The 19,801-nt window shown below is 44.2% G+C and overlaps 1 protein-coding gene across 1 annotated transcript in view; it reads right to left on the bottom strand.

The window, feature by feature from the left end:
• The window catches only part of PIK3C3 (phosphatidylinositol 3-kinase catalytic subunit type 3), a 257,560-nt gene that overhangs the window by 163,494 nt on the left and 74,265 nt on the right, over positions 1–19,801 (bottom strand). The window contains exons 9-11 of the mRNA XM_069747182.1: positions 10,842–10,946; positions 8,148–8,240; positions 2,196–2,381 (exon numbers count right to left, since the gene is read on the bottom strand). Coding sequence (XP_069603283.1) covers positions 2,196–2,381; positions 8,148–8,240; positions 10,842–10,946 — 384 coding nt within the window. The remainder of the gene's footprint in view (positions 1–2,195; positions 2,382–8,147; positions 8,241–10,841; positions 10,947–19,801) is intronic.

The raw sequence follows: 19,801 nt of genomic DNA on the forward strand, positions 1-19,801 counted from the left end.
GGTAAACCGGTCCGTATACCCTCACAGAGTAGGTAAACAGGTCTGTACGCCACTCTCACAGAGTAGGTAAACCGGTCCGTACACCCTCACAGAGTAGGTAAATGGGTCTGTTCGCCACTCTCACAGAGTAGGTAAATGGGTCTGTTCGCCACTCTCACAGAGTAGGTAAACTGGTCCTTACACCACTCTCACAGAGTAGGTACACAGGTCCGTACGCCACTCTCACAGAGTAGGTAAACCGGTCCGTACACCCTCACAGAGTAGGTAAATGGGTCTGTTTGCCACTCTCACAGAGTAGGTAAACTGGTCCTTACACCACTCTCACAGAGTAAGTAAATTGGTCCGTACACCACTCTCACAGAGTAGGTAAACGGGTCCGTACTCCACTCTCACAGTAGGTAAACAGGTCCGTACGCCACTCTCACAGTAGGTAAACTGGTCCGTGCGCCACTCTCACAGAGTAGGTAAATGGGTCCGTACGCCACAGTTGCAGAAAAACTGAAAAGATATTCTAAATGTGGTTAAATGCTTGGTAAAACCCGCCCAGGAACATGATTCTCCACATCAGTACGATAGCAGTGATACCAATCTGGTATAGTCTCCCTTATATTTTAGTGGTTAAATAAAGTTCAGAACTTAAATATATAAAAAAAAAAGTTTTGCATCACACAAATAATTTTGAGACTCCAAAGCCTTTTCATATTCTCCATTGATGGACCTGTCTGAGGGCTTGTTTCCTGAGGGACAAGTTGACATTTTTATTTCTAACATTTTGATGACTTTTTATTGTATTTTAAGGGGAAGGTGTGGAGACTGAACAATCACAATTTTGGTGTCAATTTCAATTTCACCATGACGTTTACTGTACAGGTGACTTCAATTTACATTTTGATAGATCACACTTACACAAATGTGGTGATGCCAAATGTGCTTTTATTATTTAGCAGCTTTATTTTTAGATTTTAATTTACTACTTTTTGTTAATTTTTTTAGCCCCCCAGAAGGGACTTTTAACTGCGATCTTTGTAATCACTTGTATTATATACTGCAATAATTCAGCCGAGGGGTACCATAATGGGAACGCACACACGTCACCACTAATGAAATGCTGCGGTCAGATATGGACAACGCCTTCTTGATTGTTAGGCAGCATACCCATTGAAAACTGAGACCTGCAAGCAAGCGCGACCGACCCCCTACCTCCTGTCCCTCTTTGTATACGGATGACATCTCTGCTCCCCTCCAATCTCATTAATACATTTTTTTTCTGAAGTTTGGCAAAAAAAAAAAAACACATTGAGAAAATCTTTGCTTCGGCTGCCGCTTCCCGGCTCAGAGGTTAAAGCAAAACTTAGAAATAAATTGAATCTTCCTGGCCACTTTGTCAGCTGAAGAAATGAGAGGCCTGACCCGCGGACGGCACAATCGATATCATTCTTCAAACAAGTAATGGAATTTCTATCAGATTATAAGAAGAGGTCGGCGTCTGACAAGTGCGGGCCGGCGAGATTATTCCGTCTCCACAACTCCGCTCTAATAGCTTCCGGCTTAACCCTTCCCAGGACTGACGACACTTGTCTAACAGATCCAATCAGTTGCATATGCAATGACACCATGTGTAACTACTCCCTTCACCAGAGATATGGCCATTTTTTCGCTTTCGTTCTTCCCTCTATTTTTTGATAATAGACTATAGTGGACAGAACAATCTTATTACCCATCCTTATTAAATGAGTGATGCTGATTAATATCATGACTCTAGAACCCGTGCAAATCAGCTGTTGAAGGGGGCTTTGCATGGACATTTGCACTGCACGTCATCTACTCAGTAGCCATTCACTTCAGTGGGACAACCCCACAAAACCAGGCTCCAATCGGTGGTGAGTTCTCCTTCCATGGAAGTCTTCAAACAAAGGCTGGACAGACATCTGTCTGAGATGGTTTAGTGAATCCTGCATTGAGCAGGGGGTTGGACCAGATGACCCAGGAGGTCCCTTCCAACTCTATAATTCTATGATTCTATGATCTGCACACGTCACATCTAGATGGCCACGATCTGGCGATCGGTGATGGCTCCACAGCAGCTGAGGAACTCTCGCTCTCCGGATGTCTTCACCGGAAGTGGAGTTCTGTACCACAAGCTGAAGACCACACAAACATTGCCTGGACACTTTTGCCCCCCGGGATGCACTTACCTCATCGTCTGCTTGCTGAAGTCGCGCCACAGCGTAACGTCGCACCGTTGGGTTGGTAAAATGAGAAGACAGAAGCTCCAAGGAGTCTTCAACATCCATCGGCTTCCATTTCCCTAAAAGCTCCAGTGCTTGTTTGGCTTCTTGTGGTAAATCCCAGTTGACACATTTCAGGAACTTCGTCAATGCCTAAAATGAATGAATGAATGAATGAATGAAAAATATTTAGAATTGAGAGTCCTCAGTGGTTGATACCTTTTAATGGCTAACTGAAAAGATGGTAAATTGCAAGCTTTCGAGACTACACTGTAGTCTACACTACAATGAATGAATGAATGAATGAATGTCTCCGGATCATATGTCTTTATGTCAGGGAGAATCATTATATAGTATGGATGTAACTGGGGGAGGCCTCGTGCGGTCACACACTTGAAAATGAATGGACAACCATTTACTCCTCGGCAGCACCGACTCCTCCAGACTAGGGGTTACTTTACTACCAGGACGCTTCTATCCACTGCCAGTATACAAGGAGAGGAATGGCTGGTTAGTTGAAAGTTAATGGACTTTTCATTCTGACATATTATAGGATTATACAGTGGGGAAAATAAGTATATGGTTAGCACAGTGGCTCAGTGGTTAGCACAGTGGCTCAGTGGTTAGCACAGTGGCTCAGTGGTTAGCACAGCAGCCTTGCAGCACTGTAGTCCTGGGCTCAAATACTACCAAGGACAACATCTGCAAGGAGTTTGTATGTTCTCCCCGTGTTTCCTCCGGGTTCTCCGGTTTCCTCCAACATTCCAAAGACATACTGACAGAGAATTTAGATTGAGAGCCCCATCGGGGACAGCGATGACAATGTGTATCAAACTGTAAAGCGCTGAGGAATTTGTTAGCGCTATATAAAATAAATTATTAATAATAATATTTAATACACTGCTGATTTTGTGAGTTTTCTGACCTACAAAGAATGGAGAGATATGTACTTTTTATCGTAGGTAGACTTCACCTTGTCACATGTCCAGGCCTGTTTGAAGTTCATTAACCCCTTTACCCCCAAGGGTGGTTTGCACGTTATGGACCGGGCCAATTTTTACAATTCTGACCACTGTCCCTTTATGAGGTTATAACTCTGGAACGCTTCAACGGATCCCGGTGATTCTGACAATGTTTTCTCGTGACATATTGTACTTCACGATAGTGGTAAAATTTATTTGATATTACCTGCGTTTATTTGTGAAAAAAACGGAAATATAGCGAAAATTTTGAAAATTTCGCAATTTTCCAACTTCGAATTTTTATGCAATTAAATCAGAGATATGTCACACAAAATACTTAATAATAATAATCTTTATTTTTATATAGCGCTAACATATTCCGCAGCGCTTTACACTTTGCACACATTATCATCACTGTCCCCGATGGGGCTCACAATCTAAATCCCCTATCAATAGGTCTTTGGAATGTGGGAGGAAACCGGAGTGCCCGGAGGAAACCCACGCAAACACGGAGAGAACATACAAACTCTTTGCAGATGTTGTCCTTGGTGGGGTTCGAACCCAGGACTCCAGTGCTGCAAGGCTGCAGTGCTAACCACTGCGCCACCGTGCCGCCCAAGTAACATTTCCCACATGTCTACTTTACATCAGCATAATTTTGGAACCAAAATTTTTTTTCGTTAGGGAGTTATAAGGGTTAAAAGTTGACCAGCAATTTCTCATTTTTACAACACCATTTTATTTTAGGGACCACATCTCATTTGAAGTCATTTTGAGGGGTCTACATGATAGAAAATACCCAAGTGTGACACCATATTAAAAACTGCACCCCTCATGGTGCTCAAAACCACATTCAAGAAGTTTATTAACCCTTCAGGTGTTTCACAGGAATTTTTGGAATGTTTAAATAAAAATTAACATTTAACTTTTTTTCACAAAAAATTTACTTCAGCTCCAATTTGTTTTATTTTACCAAGGGTTACAGGAGAAAATGGACCCCAAAACTTGTTGTACAATTTGTCCTGAGTACGCCGATACCCCATAAGTGGAGGTAAACCACTGTTTGGGCGCACGGGAGAGCTCGGAAGGGAAGGAGCGCCATTTGACTTTTTAATGCAAAATTGACTGGAATTGAGATGGGACGCCATGTTTCGTTTGGAGAGCCACTGATGTGCCTAAACATTGAAACCCCCCACAAGTGACACCATTTTGGAAAAGTAGACCCCCTAAGGAACTTATCTAGAGGTGGGGTGAGCACTTTGACCCACCAAGTGCTTCACAGAAGTTTATAATGCAGAACCGTAAAAATAAAAAAATCATTTTTTTTTTTTTCACAAAAATTATCTTTTTGCCCCCAATTTTTTATTTTCCCAATGGTAAGAGAAGAAATTGGAACCAAACAGTTGTTGTACAATTTGTCCTGAGTACGCTGATACCCCATATGTGGGGGTAAACCACTGTTTAGGCGCATGGGAGAGCTCGGAAGGGAAGGAGCGCCGTTTGACTTTTCAATGCAAAATTCACAGGAATTGAGATGAGACGCCATGTTGCGTTTGGAGAGCCACTGATGTGCCTAAGCATTGAAACCCCCCACAAGTGACACCATTTTGGAAAGTAGACCCCCTAAGGAACTTATCTAGATGTGTGGTGAGCACTTTGACCCACCAAGAGCTTCACAGAAGTTTATGATGCAGAGCCGTAAATATAAAACAAAAAATTTTTCCCACAAAAATTATTTTTTAGTCCCCAGTTTTGTATTTTCCCGAGGGTAACAGGAGAAATTGGACCCCAAAAGTTGTTGTGCAATTTGTCCTGAGTGCGCTGATATCCCATATGTGGGGGTGAACCACCGTTTGGGCGCATTGGAGTGCTCGGAAGGGAAGGAGCGCCATTTGGAATACAGACTTAGATGGAATGGTCTGCAGGTGTCACATTGCGTTTGCAGAGCCCCTAATGTACCTAAACAGTAGAAACCCCCCACATGTGACCCCATATTGGAAACTAGACCCCCCTACGAACTTATCTGGATGTGTTGTGAGAACTTTGAGCCCCCAAGTGTTTCACTACAGTTTATAACGCAGAGCCGCGAAAATAAAAAATCTTTTTTTTCCCACAAAAATTATTTTTTAGCCCCCAGTTTTGTATTTTCCCAAGGGTAACAGGAGAAATTGGACCCCAAAAGCTGTTGTCCAATTTGTCCTGACTACGCTGATACCCCATATGTTGGGGTAAATCCCTGTTTGGGCACACGGGAGAGCTCAGAAGGGAAGGAGCACTGTTTTACTTTTTCAACGCAGAATTGGCTGGAATTGAGATCGGACGCCATGTCGCGTTTGGAGATCCCCTGATGTGCCTAAACAGTGGAAACCCCACAATTATAACTGAAACCCTAATCCAAACACACCCCTAACCCTAATTCCAACGGTAACCCTAATCACAGCCCTATTCCCAACCGCAAATGTAATCCAAACCCTAACCCTAAGTTTAACCCCAACCCTAACTGTAGCCTTAACCCTAGCCCTAATGGGAAAATGGAAATAAATACATTTTTTTAATTTTTTTATTTTTCCCTAACTAAGGGGGTGATGAAGGGGGGTTATTTAGCGGATTTTTATGATTGGCAGCCGTCACACACTGAAAGACGCTTTTTATTGCAAAAAATATTTTTTGCGTTACCACATTTTGAGAGCTATAATTTTTCCATATTTTGGTCCACAGAGTCATGTGAGGTCTTGTTTTTTGCGGGACGAGTTGACGTTTTTATTGGTAACATTTTCGGGCACGTGACATTTTTTGATCGCTTTTTATTCCGATTTTTGTGAGGCAGAATTACCAAAAACCAGCTATTCATGAATTTCTTTTGGGGGAGGCGTTTATACCGTTCCGCGTTTGGTAAAATTGATAAAGCAGTTTTATTCTTCGGGTCAGTACGATTACAGCGATACCTCATTTATATCACTTTTTTTATGTTTTGGCGCTTTTATACGATAAAAACTATTTTATAGAAAAAATTATTTTTGCATCGCTTTATTCTGAGGACTATAACTTTTTTATTTTTTTGCGGATTATGCTGTATGGCGGCTCGTTTTTTGCGGGACAAGATGACGCTTTCAGCGGTACCATGGTTATTTATATCCGTCTTTTTGATCGCGTGCTATTCCACTTTTTGTTCGGCGGTATGATAATAAAGCGTTGTTTTTTGTCTCTTTTTTTTTTTTTTTTACGGTGTTTACTGAAGGGGTTAACTAGTGGGACAGTTTTATAGGTCGGGTCGTTACGGACGCGGCGATACTAAATGTGTACTTTTATTGTTTTTTTTTTATTTAGATAAAGAAATGTATTTATGGGAATAATATATATATATTTTTTTTTCATTATTTAGGATTTTTTTTTTTTTTTTTTACACATTTGTAAAAAATTTTTTTGACTTTTTTACTTTGTCCCAGGGGGGGGACAATACAGATCGGTGATCTGCCAGTTTGCACAGCACTCTGACAGATCACCGATCTGTCTCAGAGCGCTGCAGCATTACCAAGTGCCTGCTCTGAGCAGGCACTTGGTAAGGCACCTCCCTCCCTGCAGGACCCGGATCCGCGGCCATCTTGGATCCGGGACTTGCTGCAGGAAGGAGGTAGGAGACCCCCGGAGCAACGCGATCACATCGCGTTGCTGCGGGGGTCTCAGGGAAGCACGCAAGGAGCCCCATCCCTGCGCGATGCTTCCCTGCACCGCCGGCACATCGCGATCATGTTTGATCGCGGTGTGCCGGGGGTTAATGTGCCGGGGGCGGTCCGTGACCGCTCCTGGCACATAGTGCCGGATGTCAGCTGCGATAAGCAGCTGACACCCGGCCGCTATCGGCCGCGCTCCCCCCGTGAGCGCGGCCGATCGCTTATGACGTACTATTCCGTCCTTGGGAAGTAGGACCCACCCAACATGGACGGAATAGTACGTCTAATGGCAGAAAGGGGTTAATGACCATCTGGATGATCCAGAGGAGGCACGGAAGAAGGTCATGTGGCAGAGGAGACCAAAATCAAACTTTTTGATATCAAATCCGCTTGCCGTGTTTGGAGGAAGAAGAAGGATGAATACAAGCCAAAGAACACGGTCCCAACCGTGAAACATGGTGGGGGAAACATCATACTTTGGCGTTGCTTTTCTGCAAAGGGGACAGGACGACTGCACTGTATTGAAGGGAGGATGGATGGGGTCATGTATGGAAACATTTTGGCCAACAACCTCCTTCCCTCAGTAAGAGCATTGAAGATGGGTCGTGGCTGGCTCTTCCAGCATGACAATGACCCCAAAACACACAGTCAGGGCAACTAAGGCGTGACTCCGTAAGAAGCATTTCAGGGTCCTGGAGTGGCCTAGTCAGTCTCCACACCTGAACCTAATAGAAAATCTTTGGAGGGAGCTGAAACTCAACATTGCCCAGTGACAGCCCCGAAACCTGAAAGATCTGGAGAAGATCTGTTTGGAGGAGTGGGCCAAATCCCTGCTGCAGTGGGTGCACACTTGGTCTAGAACTACAGGAAACGTCTGACCTCTAACTGCAAAAAAAGGTTTCCGTACCAAATATTAAAGTTCTGCTTTCCATTGTATCAAATACTTATTGCATGCAATAAAATACAAATTAATTATTTAAAAACAGTGTTCCTTCAATAAAAATTACAGACCTCTTTATTCTTTGTAGGTGGGAAAAAAATAGCAAAATCGTCAGTATCAAATACTTGTTTCCCCCACTGTATGTACAACCCTGCTCTTATGTCTCCGCTCTAGGACACCTACAGATTTGGCCTTCAAGACCTGAAGTATTACTGTGAATTTTCTATATTCTGGCTTGTCATACCCCTTATTTATAATCTTCCTGAACCTGGTCCACCCGCAACGGACAGACAGTTTTATAATATAGCAGCCAAATGTGTGCATCAGATGTAGGAAGGACACCCACCTTCTCCTGGTTTGTGAGGTAGTACCGGAATTTCCACACCAGGTCCTGTTCCTCCGACGTCAGCAGTTTGGTTGGGGGGTAGCTGACAATGATCTGCTCATAAAAAATAAAATCCACAATAAATAATTACAATAATATAATAGGACCTAATCGTAGTATGACAATTACCGTAACACATGACAAGTTAATGCACTGCACCCATCACTGTCACACCCAGAGCTGCACTCCGAATTCTGCAGCACATCTGCTGCTCTCTACTAGTCTGGGGTCTGTACAGAAAAGCATTGCTGGAGATAAATTCCCACCAGCCGTGTCCTTTGTGCAGTCTCAGGCCTAGGTGCCTAGAAGTGGAAGGGTGTAAGGGTATATGCACACGTCGCTTTTTTAGGGCATTTTGTTGCGCTTTTTTCCAGCAGTTTTGTTACAAAACTTTTCTTGAGTGCCAGCAAAGTGAATGAGATTCCTGAAGTCTCGTGTAGCTCAGTTTTCCCTTACAGATGTGCAGCAGATCTGTGTGATGCCAATGATTAAAGCGCTTTTTGCTGTAGATTTTACTCATACTAATGAATGGGAAAATTCAAACAAAAAAAAAAAAACAAGTTAAAAAAAAAGCTACAAAAACATGAGTACTGTATATACTCATGTATAAGCCAAGTTTTCCAGCACTTTTTATGTGCTGAAAATGCCTCCCCTTGGCTTATACAGGAGTCATTGTCCCAGAAAGACTGCGGGGGAGGGGGAGTGGCGGGTCACAGGAGGCAGGAGCCGGCGGTTGCTGCGGCTAAAGCCTGTGCCTGCTGCTACAGAGAAATGAATATTCACTGTGGTGGCACTGAATATTAATTTCTCTCATAGCGCGCACAGTTACAGCCGCAGGCTTCCAGCACACATCATACTTACCTTCCCTGCGCACCCTCGCTGCATCTCGTTCCAGCGCCAGCAGCTCTTCCGGCCGAGCGATCAAGTGTCCCCGCTCATTAAGGTAATGAATATTCACTCCATGCCTATGGGAGCGGAGAGAGGTGAATATTCATTACCTTAATGAGCGGGGACACAAGATCGCTTGGCCAGAAGAGATGCTGGCGCCGGAACGAGATGCAGCGAGGACGCAAAGGGAAGGTAAGTAGGATGTGTGTGTGTGTGTTTTTTTTTTTTTTTTTTTTTTTTTTATAGGAACCATGCACACTAGGACAGGGACGGGGAGCCATGCATACAACGACAGGGAGCCATGCATACAACGACAGGGAGCCATGCACACAACGACAGGGAGCCATGCACACAACGACAGGGAGCCATGCACACAACGACAGGGAGCCATGCACACAACGACAGGGAGCCATGCACACAACGACAGGGAGCCATGCACACAACGACAGGGAGCCATGCACACAACGACAGGGAGCCATGCACACAACGACAGGGAGCCATGCACACAACGACAGGGAGCCATGCACACAACGACAGGGAGCCATGCACACAACGACAGGGAGCCATGCACACAACGACAGGGAGCCATGCACACAACGACAGGGAGCCATGCATACAACGACAGGGAGCCATGCACACAACGACAGGGAGCCATGCACACAACGACAGGGAGCCATGCACACAACGACAGGGAGCCATGCATACAACGACAGTGAGCCATGCACACAACGACAGGGAGCCATGCACACAACGACAGGGACGAGGAGCCATGCATACAAGGAAAGGGATGAGGAGCCATGCATAGAGGGACAGGGACGGGGAGCCATGCATACAAGGACAGGGTTACAGCATACCCGGCTTATACTCTAGTCCAGTGGTCCCGAACCTTTCTGACCTTGAGAGCCACATTCAGCTTAGAGAGGGTCATGAGCCACATCCAGCTCCCACCCCCTTCAAAGTAGTGTCAACCAAAGCCCCCATTACAGGTATAATGATAACCAAAGCCTTTTCACAGAAATCACTCCAAAGCAGTAAACTGAGATCCATGGGTTCCCACAATTCAGTATTCTCCCATCAAGGACTCCCAACACATTGTCACATCCAGCTTTGAGCATCTCCTCTAACAGGTAGTACCAACCTCCAGCGTACCATACCTAAAACAACTCTAAACCCCTAAGACCAGTAAATGTGAATCCAGATCTGCACTTCTGTGCAGGGCTACTCACAAAATTCACCATTTTGAGATGTGCTGTTCATACCAGTTTGCTAGACATGGTGCTAATGCACCAAGCTGGCAGACAGTCGCGAGCCACAATTCATGGGACCACGAGCCACATGTGGCTCCCGAGCTACAGTTTGAGGACCTCTGCTCTAGTCAATACGTTTTACCAGTTTTCCGTGGCAAAATTAGGTGCCTCGGCTTATACTCGGGTATATGCGGCATTTTACACAGTGTTTCTCCTGCCAATAGATCAGGTTTTGCAGAAGACTTCTGCTGCTTAATCCTCAACGTGTGAACATACCCTAAGGAGGCTTTTATCATTATCTTGAGGAGTCCTTTGCACCAGAGTTCCCAATAAATGTCCGTAACTAAGGGCTTTGAAGGTGAGAAATAAATAAGGGGTCTGACAATTGTATCTGGCAGAGAGGCGGCACACATCATCCATCATTCCAGAAAATCGCTTGCGTTACTGGTGCGCTCAGGGCAGGCAAGAGGTGGAGCAGCGGACATCCCATATCTGGGCCACGTCTATGTTGTGCACTCACATTCAGCTGATCCCGCGTGGCAGCATTTGGCTTCAGATCGTGATCCGAGGGGCCACTTCTGAGACTTCTGGCAAGTTTGTGGTGTTTGCTCTCCACCAGATTCTCCTGCAAAGATATACAACAAATAGTTATACAAATAGACTTCATTTTGCCAGTATGGATATATATATATATATATATATATATATATATTTTTTTTTTTTTTTTTTTTTTTTTTTTTTTTTTTTTTTTCAATAATTGCCCGCAATCATTGAGGTAAAGTACAGAAAATCCTGGAGAAGCTTTCATTTAATGGACCTGTCCTTAAGAGAAGTATTCCCATCTTCAAGATCCTATCCAAATATGTAGTAGGTGTAATAATATTATAAAATACCTCTAATTGACAATGTAGTATAGTCCTTCTGATTCACTATGCTGTTTACACCATGTGCAGGATATTGCAGTAGCTTGGGTATCCATGGTTACGACCACTAGCAACTTACTCACTACAAAGTGGTTGTAACCTTGGATACCTAAGATCCTGCAATTCCCTGCACATGGGGAAAACAACATCATGAATCAGAAGAACTACACATTTCTAATGTGATACACTTGCTAATATTATGGTTATTACCGCCTACTACATATAAGAATACGATTCGGGAGATTGGTACAACCCTTTAATGGAGCACAAAATATTTTGAGGAGACCTGTCAAACATTAAAAACCCCTCCTCCATCCCAAACCATTACTATGACTGTGTAGCCCTTTGAAAGATAAGTGAGCCGGTGACTTTCAGGCCTCAATGTGCTGCTCCAGCTGCAAGAAAAAGGAAACAACACTTTGAAGTTGTACCAGGAAGTGCACTGGGTGTGACGATGCACTTACAGCTTCTCAGCCTCACCCTGTAGTTTCTGCCTCGCAGCGCCCTTCTCTGGTTGACTTCACAGTGTTGGACAGTGGCCATATACAAGAACAACCTGTCAATCGGCCGGGAAATACAGTGCATCGCCGAGGAGCTGGAAGTGCATCACCGAGGAGCTGGAAGTGCATCGCCGAGGAGCTGGAAGTGCATCGCCGAGGAGCTGGAAGTGCATCGCCGAAGAGCTCGAAGTGCATCGCCGAGGAGCTGGAAGTGCATCGCCGAGGAGCTCGAAGTGCATCGCCGAGGAGCTGGAAGTGCATCGCCGAGGAGCTCGAAGTGCATCGCCGAGGAGCTCGAAGTGCATCGCCGAGGAGCTCGAAGTGCATCGCCGAGGAGCTCGATGTGCATCGCCGAGGAGCTGGAAGTGCAAAGCTGAGGAGCTGGAAGCGCATCGCCATGCCCCATGCACTTCTAAGCTCAACTACAAAATGCCATTTCTCACTGATCGAACATTATTTTGGGGTCATAAAGGGATCGACTAGCTTATCTGTTAAAGGGCTGCACAGTTGTATAAATAATTGGGGGGGGGGGAATTAAAGCCTGAGGACCCCATTAAGGTGGGGATACAAAGTCTAGTGTTTTTCTATTGTGGACTTAGTTGTAGTGGTTAGAAAACTAATTTTGGGTTACACAAGTCATTTTATATTCTACATATAATTATATTATCAATTGTGATGACAGGAGGAGGGGGCCATCTAGTTTATTATTTCATTACCACGGTTTTGTCCTCAGGTTCTAATGAGAGATAGACCCGGGAACTTTTAGCTGGCACTGGGCTGGTTTGATAAGACTAGCGAATACAGGTTTTCCAGGCTGGTGATCAACGGTTTCCATCATGTCCTTTGACCTAATGGCGGTGATCACCTTCAAGCACTAAGGATGAATAAGGTTTTCTCTTTTCGGAGGAGTAGGGTTTATTTTTGCATATTTGGCCATTTGTCTTTTTTTTCTGGAATTTTCAAAGCAAAAATTCTAAAATTTGAGGAGTTTTAAAATTTGGAGGAGGATTTAGGAGTCTCCTTCCATTTTCCGCTCCAAAAATGCCTCGCAAAAAGTAAAGTGTGCACAGAGCCTATAAAGAGGTTTCAACTGCTGCAAGCTATGCTCCAAAAGAAGAATAAAGGAGGCACAAAGTAACGAGGACCTCGATAACCATAGGATAAAAGACCGAATAACAGGCGTTGTCTATATTGTTAGATGCCCCTGGGAGAGCACAACATCCCCCATGTAGGAGAATTAGAGAACATCTATATAACCGTGGATAAAGATACTGATCTCCCGCTACTGCGGAATCATGATGAAATCCATAATGAGAGGATGGGATTTTGTAGGACGAATGTCAAGAGCAAAGTCAGGTTGGACATTTTATTTCAACACATTGGGGCCAATGGGATTAAATAATGAAATAGAAACAATTGAGTTTTTTTAGGTTATAGTTCATATAGTGTGGTTAGCTTTACTTTTTTCATGTACATCTACTATATAATTGTCTAAGGGTCACTTCCATCTTTCTGTCTGTCTGTGTCTTTCTGTCACGGATATTCATTGGTCACGGCCTCTGTGTCATGGAATCCAAGTCACTGATCGGTCTCGCCAGCAGTCAGTGCCCGGCGCCCGCTCCATACTCCCCGCAGTCGGCGCCCGCTCCATACTCCCCGCAGTCGGCGCCCGCTCCATACTCCCCGCAGTCGGCGCCCGCTCCATACTCCCCGCAGTCGGCGCCCGCTCCATACTCCCCGCAGTCGGCGCCCGCTCCATACTCCCCGCAGTCGGCGCCCGCTCCATACTCCCCGCAGTCGGCGCCCGCTCCATACTCCCCGCAGTCGGCGCCCGCTCCATACTCCCCGCAGTCGGCGCCCGCTCCATACTCCCCGCAGTCGGCGCCCGCTCCATACTCCCCGCAGTCGGCGCCCGCTCCATACTCCCCGCAGTCGGCGCCCGCTCCATACTCCCCGCAGTCGGCGCCCGCTCCATACTCCCCTCCAGTCACCGCTCACACGGACTGCGTTATGCCGCTGGTAACGCACTCCGTAACCGCTGCTATTAACCCTGTGTGACCAAGTTTATACTATTGATGCTGCTTATGCAGCATCAACAGTAAAAAGATCTAATGTTAAAAATAATTAAAAAAAAAAACAAAAACCTGCTGTTCTCACCTTCCGTAGTCCGACGATTGCTCCCGCCAGCTTCCGGTCCCAGAGATGAATTGCGAAATTACCCAGAAGACTTGGCGGTCTCGCGAGACTGCTAAGTGATCTGGGTAATTTCGCAATGCATCCTGGGAACGCAAGATGGCGGCAGCCGCGCGCGTATCGCCGGAGCTTCGCTGGATCCTGCCGGGTGAGTATAACACTTTTTTATTTTAATTATTTTTTTTAACAGGGATATGGCGCACACACTGTGCTATATACTACGTGGGCTGTGTTAGATACCGCGTGGCTGCTATATACTACATAGGCAGTGTTATATACTATGTGGGCAGTGTTATGTACTGCAAGGGCTGTGCTATATATTACGTGGCCAGTGTTCTATACTGCGTGGTCTGTGTTATATACTATGTCACCTGTGTTATATACTGCGTGGCTGCCATATACTGCGCGGGCTGTTATATACTATGTCGCCTGTGTTATATACTGTGTGGCTGCTATGTACTGCGTGGGCTGTGTTATATAGTACGTGGCTGTGTTATATAGTACGTGGCTGTGTTACATACTGCGTGGCCACTGTTATATATTGCGTGGCCTGTATTAACGCATCGGGTATTCTACAATATGTATGTATATAGCAGCCACATAGTATATAGCACAGGCCACGTAGTATTTGTCTGCTATATACTACATGGCTCCTATATACTACGTGGCCTGTGCTATATACTATGTGGCTGCTGTATACATACATAAATACATATTCTAGAATACCCGATGTGTTAGAATCGGGCCACCATCTAGTTATCGATATATGGGCAAGGAAAAAAAAAAATTTGCAATATATTGTCTCTCTCGATAGACTGATAAGTCATTCTCAAAATGCTTGCTTCAAAATGTGTCTTCCGTGAATATACACTGTAGCATTACGGAGATCGCCAATGGCAGTCGTTACGTAAAGTTCTCTGGATAACTTTAAAGGGACTCTGTCACCTGAATTTGGAGGGAACAATCTTCAGCCATAGGGGCGGGGTTTTTGGGTGTTTGATTCACCCTTTCCTTACCTGCTGGCTGCATGCTGGCTGCAATATTGGATTGAAGTTCATTCTCTGTCCTTCGTAGTACATGCCTGCACAAGGTAATCTTGCCTTGCGCAGGTGTGTACTATGGAGGACAGAATGAACTTCAATCCAATATTGCAGCCAGCATGCAGCCAGCGGGTAAGGAAAGGGTGAATCAAACACCCGAAAACCCCGCCTTCATGGCTGAAGATTGTTCCCTCCAAATTCAGGTGACAGTGTCCCTTTAAAAGGAACTAGTGATGAGCGAGTGTACTCGTTGCTCGGGTTTTCCCAAGAACGCTCAGGTGGTCACCGAGTATTTGTGACTGGTCGGATATTTAGTTTTGGTTGATTCAGCTGAATGATTTACAGTTACTAGCCAGGCTGAGTACATGTGGGGGTTGCCTGGTTGCTAGGGAATCCCCACATGTAATCAATCTGGCTAGTAGCCATAAATCATGCAGCTGTGGCAACAAAAACTAAATCTCCGAGCAATCACAAATACTCGGAGATCACTCGCGCGTGCTGGGGAAAACCTGAGCAATGAGTACTCTCACTAATCACTAAAGGGAACCAGTCAGGTCCCCAATGTCCTCCAACCCTGCCGCAATCACATATGTCTGACCCAATTCCTTGTCTAACCAGCCCAGTAGAATGTTATTCAGTTAAATCAACGCTTAAAAAAAGATTTATAAGGTCCGCTTTTCCAATGTTAATTAGGGCTTTGACTAGTCGATGGGGCGTTAGTTTCTCCAGACTAGTAGGCCCTCATTCTATGTTATCACGCCCCTGTGGGCATGATCATTTTCACAAGCTGGGTTCATCGCTAGCTGATGAAAATCCCACGTATGCGCGCCGCTCATTTCGGCAGCGTCAGTGCGCTACTGTTAACAGGTGTACACTTTCCGGCTTTAGAGGCGCACTGTGTATGACGAGGGATTCAGAAGAGCAGTCTTGCGGCAGAGAACTTGCGGCAACAAGTGAACAGAATTTTAAGAGCAACAACGGTCATCTCCTGTCTCACTGAAGACATGATACTCCTGAACTGAGTGAAAAATCAGTCCAAGAAGAGAAACATTAATCCTGCAAAAACTAACCTAGCAATATGTGCAGTATTTTGGGGATTTTCAACAAGAAAACCTCCTGTTAAACTGTGTCCTATAGTCCAGAGGAGGCCTCTTCCTTCACAAAAACCCACCAACAATGTCCTCCCAGATCATAGAGAGCTGCGGTCTCTCCTGTCTGACACTGATCAGTACAGAGCAGGAGAAGAAGCTGCTGGGACTTAACGGAGGTTGCACGTTCTGAACAGCTAAAGGACCTTCTGCACGAGTAATTCCAGGGACTTTCAGGTCATCTGACTGATCACATGAACTCAAAAAGGTCCTTCAGTTGAAAGAGTAGAAGTTACTCAGCGCCTGCAGCATCTGAGCAGTCCCAATCACTAACTGCAGGATATGATAATGTATAGATTGTGTATGTGCGCGCGCGTGTGAAAGTGTATGCAGCAGAGGAGTGTGCATGTAAATGTGAATGTAGCAGAGCTGTGTGCATGTAAATGTGAATGTAGCAGAGCTGTGTGCATGTAAAACATACTGCAGAGAGACACTAACAATAGATCCCCTACCTATTCTATCCTACCCCAGTACATTAAAATAGTGATAATGACTGCTCTACTTTACACTGCCTATTTTCCACTGTCTACACCTGGGGTGCGCCTTTTTGTAAGGTCTGTCTTTTATTGACTACAAAAAATAAAATAAAATTCACACCTAAAACTAATCTACGGTAATATAAAAGGCTTGAGAAAGGTTGTTCACAGGCAAAACGTTTCCACACCAGGTGGACTAATAAAGTCCATGTTTTTTCACTATTTTTGGAGTGCTGCCTGCTTTTCTTACATAATAAAAAAGCTATACGTAATTGAGAAAAATATAATTCTTTATTACATCACAAAAATGAATAAATACAAAAATACAGTATAATCACAATCACCGGTAAACATTTGATCATGAAATGATCCTAAGACGTGGTTTTACCTGGTGACATACCGACTGGTGCAACCCAACTTGTCCAAACACCTCGACGTGCGTTTCGCAACCTTCGTCAGGGGGTGTGGAACATAGAATGTTGTAGGCCTTATAAAACCCCAGTACAATTGATCACATAATAGTGCATGTGTCCAGAGGGGTGGGATGAGTGTACCATCCCTCAGTGTCATGATTGTCCGACAGTGCGGGAAGATGGAATCACCCATCACCGACTTCCACATAAACGTTGACAACTTTTGCGCCGGCGCATCTCACCAACCATGTGCATGTGTTCCGGTTCAAGAATTGCATATAAAAGTAGTGCATGCGTATGAAGAATAATCTAACCTTCCCTAACCCAGGTAATATGAGGGTAAAAATTAGGGTAAAGCTGTATAAAACCAACTGATTTAACGGAAAAAAAAAAAAAAAAAACATTGCCATAAATACAAAAATATATCATATGAGCAATACAAAATTAATATACAAACGATTAGTACATAATACCCAAAAAGTACAGTAATACAGATGAAAACATTACGTATCATGTGTAAACATATAAAATTCTTACCCGACTGATAAAAAAAAAATATATTAATTTAAAAATTGTGAAAGTGATAAAAAAAAAGTGTTTAGTCAAAATGAAATATTTTTAGCAGCAAGTAAGCAATAAATAATAATTACCGTACATAAAGTAGTGATGAAAAAAATGCTGTGTATAGCACTGTCAAAATAAAGTGCTATAAAAAAGTGACAAGGAAACACATACATACACATGTACATGAAATAAATAGTATAAATATACAATGGCTTGGAGAATACATAAACAGATCTTCAGGCCGGTTTTCAGCCACAATGTGGTAAAGATGATGATGATCATAAACATAAGGTCATAACTTGGTCCGTCCAAAATCCACAAAAATCATATCAACGCACTAAACGCATCTAAAAAAATAAAAATAAAATATAAATAAACAGAATAAGTCTTACAAAACCTCAGTAATTTATTGATAAGATGCAAAGAGGTCAAAATCCATTTAATTTCGCAATAGTTGAGTCCATACATCACCCCAGCGATTACAGCTCAGCTCCCAATCACCGAGCAAAATCCTGCCCTTACCACATGATACACCACCACTTTGGTCCCTTGGAACCTAAATACCTAGTGGATGGTGGAGTTTAGTGGCTTTAGACCCCCCCCCAAAAAAAAAAAAAATAATAAAACCCTCAATTTTGTTCTATGCCTAGGGACCATCACTTGGTTATCAGGCAGAATGGGGCAAGTTGTCTATCAGTCCTCAGAATAGACCAATGTTTCGAGGGATTTTTGAGGGTTGAGGAGCCCATCTGCAGTTGCTCCAGAGTGAACCCCGAGCCACACATTTTGGGGCTTTTCGTGGATCCAACTGGAGATTGTTGAGGGCTAACAGAAGTGACAGGATCTATGCAGGTAATCATGGAGGTGTTGTATGGACCCAACTATTGAGCAGGGAAAAAATGGATTATGATACTTGACACAATGTCACCTAGCTGTATGAATGAGGCTTTTAGCTTTGCATCTTTTCTACAAATGGCTGGGGTGTCTTTAACCCCATCCCACAAAAGGATGTTGTATTCACCTACTGGGAAGGGGGTCCTCATCCTCAGGTTAGGCGAGCGCTCAGGAGTTAAGCTCCCTCACACGCTGCAGAGATCAGCTACATTATATGTAAAAGCCACAGCTGTTAACCACGTAAATGGGGCTGTCAAACTTGGACAGTGGCATTTAAATGGAACATGCGCCGATGCCTGCACGTGTTGATTCCCGTCAGGCCCTTGGTTACTATGATATCTAGGGGTCTGCAGAAGACCTATCACTTTCAAACATTTCTATCACCTTACCACCTCAAAAAATAAACATAAAGATAGATAAGCAATCAAAGTATCATATGTAGAGTTGATTGAATTTCTTTGGACCCCCGCTTATTCTGCAAGCTATAGCGAATAAGCTGCAGAGGGAACCCGGATACATGGAGCGCGCCAGCTGATCGGCGCCACAGCTCCATGTGTCGCGGCTGTTTCACCCCAACACATAGGCTCTCCATGCATGTGCATGAAGATGTTAGGCGCCGGACCAGGAGCTGCGACACCCATCGGACCGGTCCGCCCCGCCCCGCAGTTGAGTATAATAAGTTATTTTTCTTCTCTTACAGGCCGGATCGGGGGCTTATCTACAGGAATATAGAATGCTTTATATCAGCCCCGAAAGGTGGTGGCCGTAACTTGTATCGGCCAAACCTGGTGACAGGTCCACTTTAAAGGTCAATACGTTAGGATGTGCACAGTGACCTTATGATGAGCAATGACTTCCATTGTATAGAAGCAGCTAGATATATTGAGCTATAGCAAAAAGGCCAGGCATTCGAAAGGAAGGGTAAGAAGAGGACCAGGTGGCAAGAAACAAGCAGCTGGAAAGGTCTATAATGAGGGGAGTATTTTGCTTTTCCACATGGCCCTGTTCCAACTTACAAACTTGAATTAAGAATAGTGATGAGTGATCGTGCTCAGATACAGTGGGGGAAAATAAGTATTTGATCCCTTGCTGATTTTGTAAGTTTGCCCACTCACAAAGACATGAACAATCTATAATTTTCAAGGATAGGTTAATTTTAACATGAGAGATAGAATATCAAAAATAAAATCCAGAAAATCACATTGTATAAATTATATAAATGTATTTGCATTTTGCAGTGAGAAATAAGTATTTGATCCCTCTGGCAAACAAGACCTAATACCTGGTGGCCAAACCCTTGTTGGCAAGCACAGCAGTCAGATGATTTTT

This window comes from Ranitomeya imitator, chromosome 1 (genome assembly GCF_032444005.1).
Source record: "Ranitomeya imitator isolate aRanImi1 chromosome 1, aRanImi1.pri, whole genome shotgun sequence".
Lineage (NCBI taxonomy): Eukaryota > Metazoa > Chordata > Amphibia > Anura > Dendrobatidae > Ranitomeya > Ranitomeya imitator.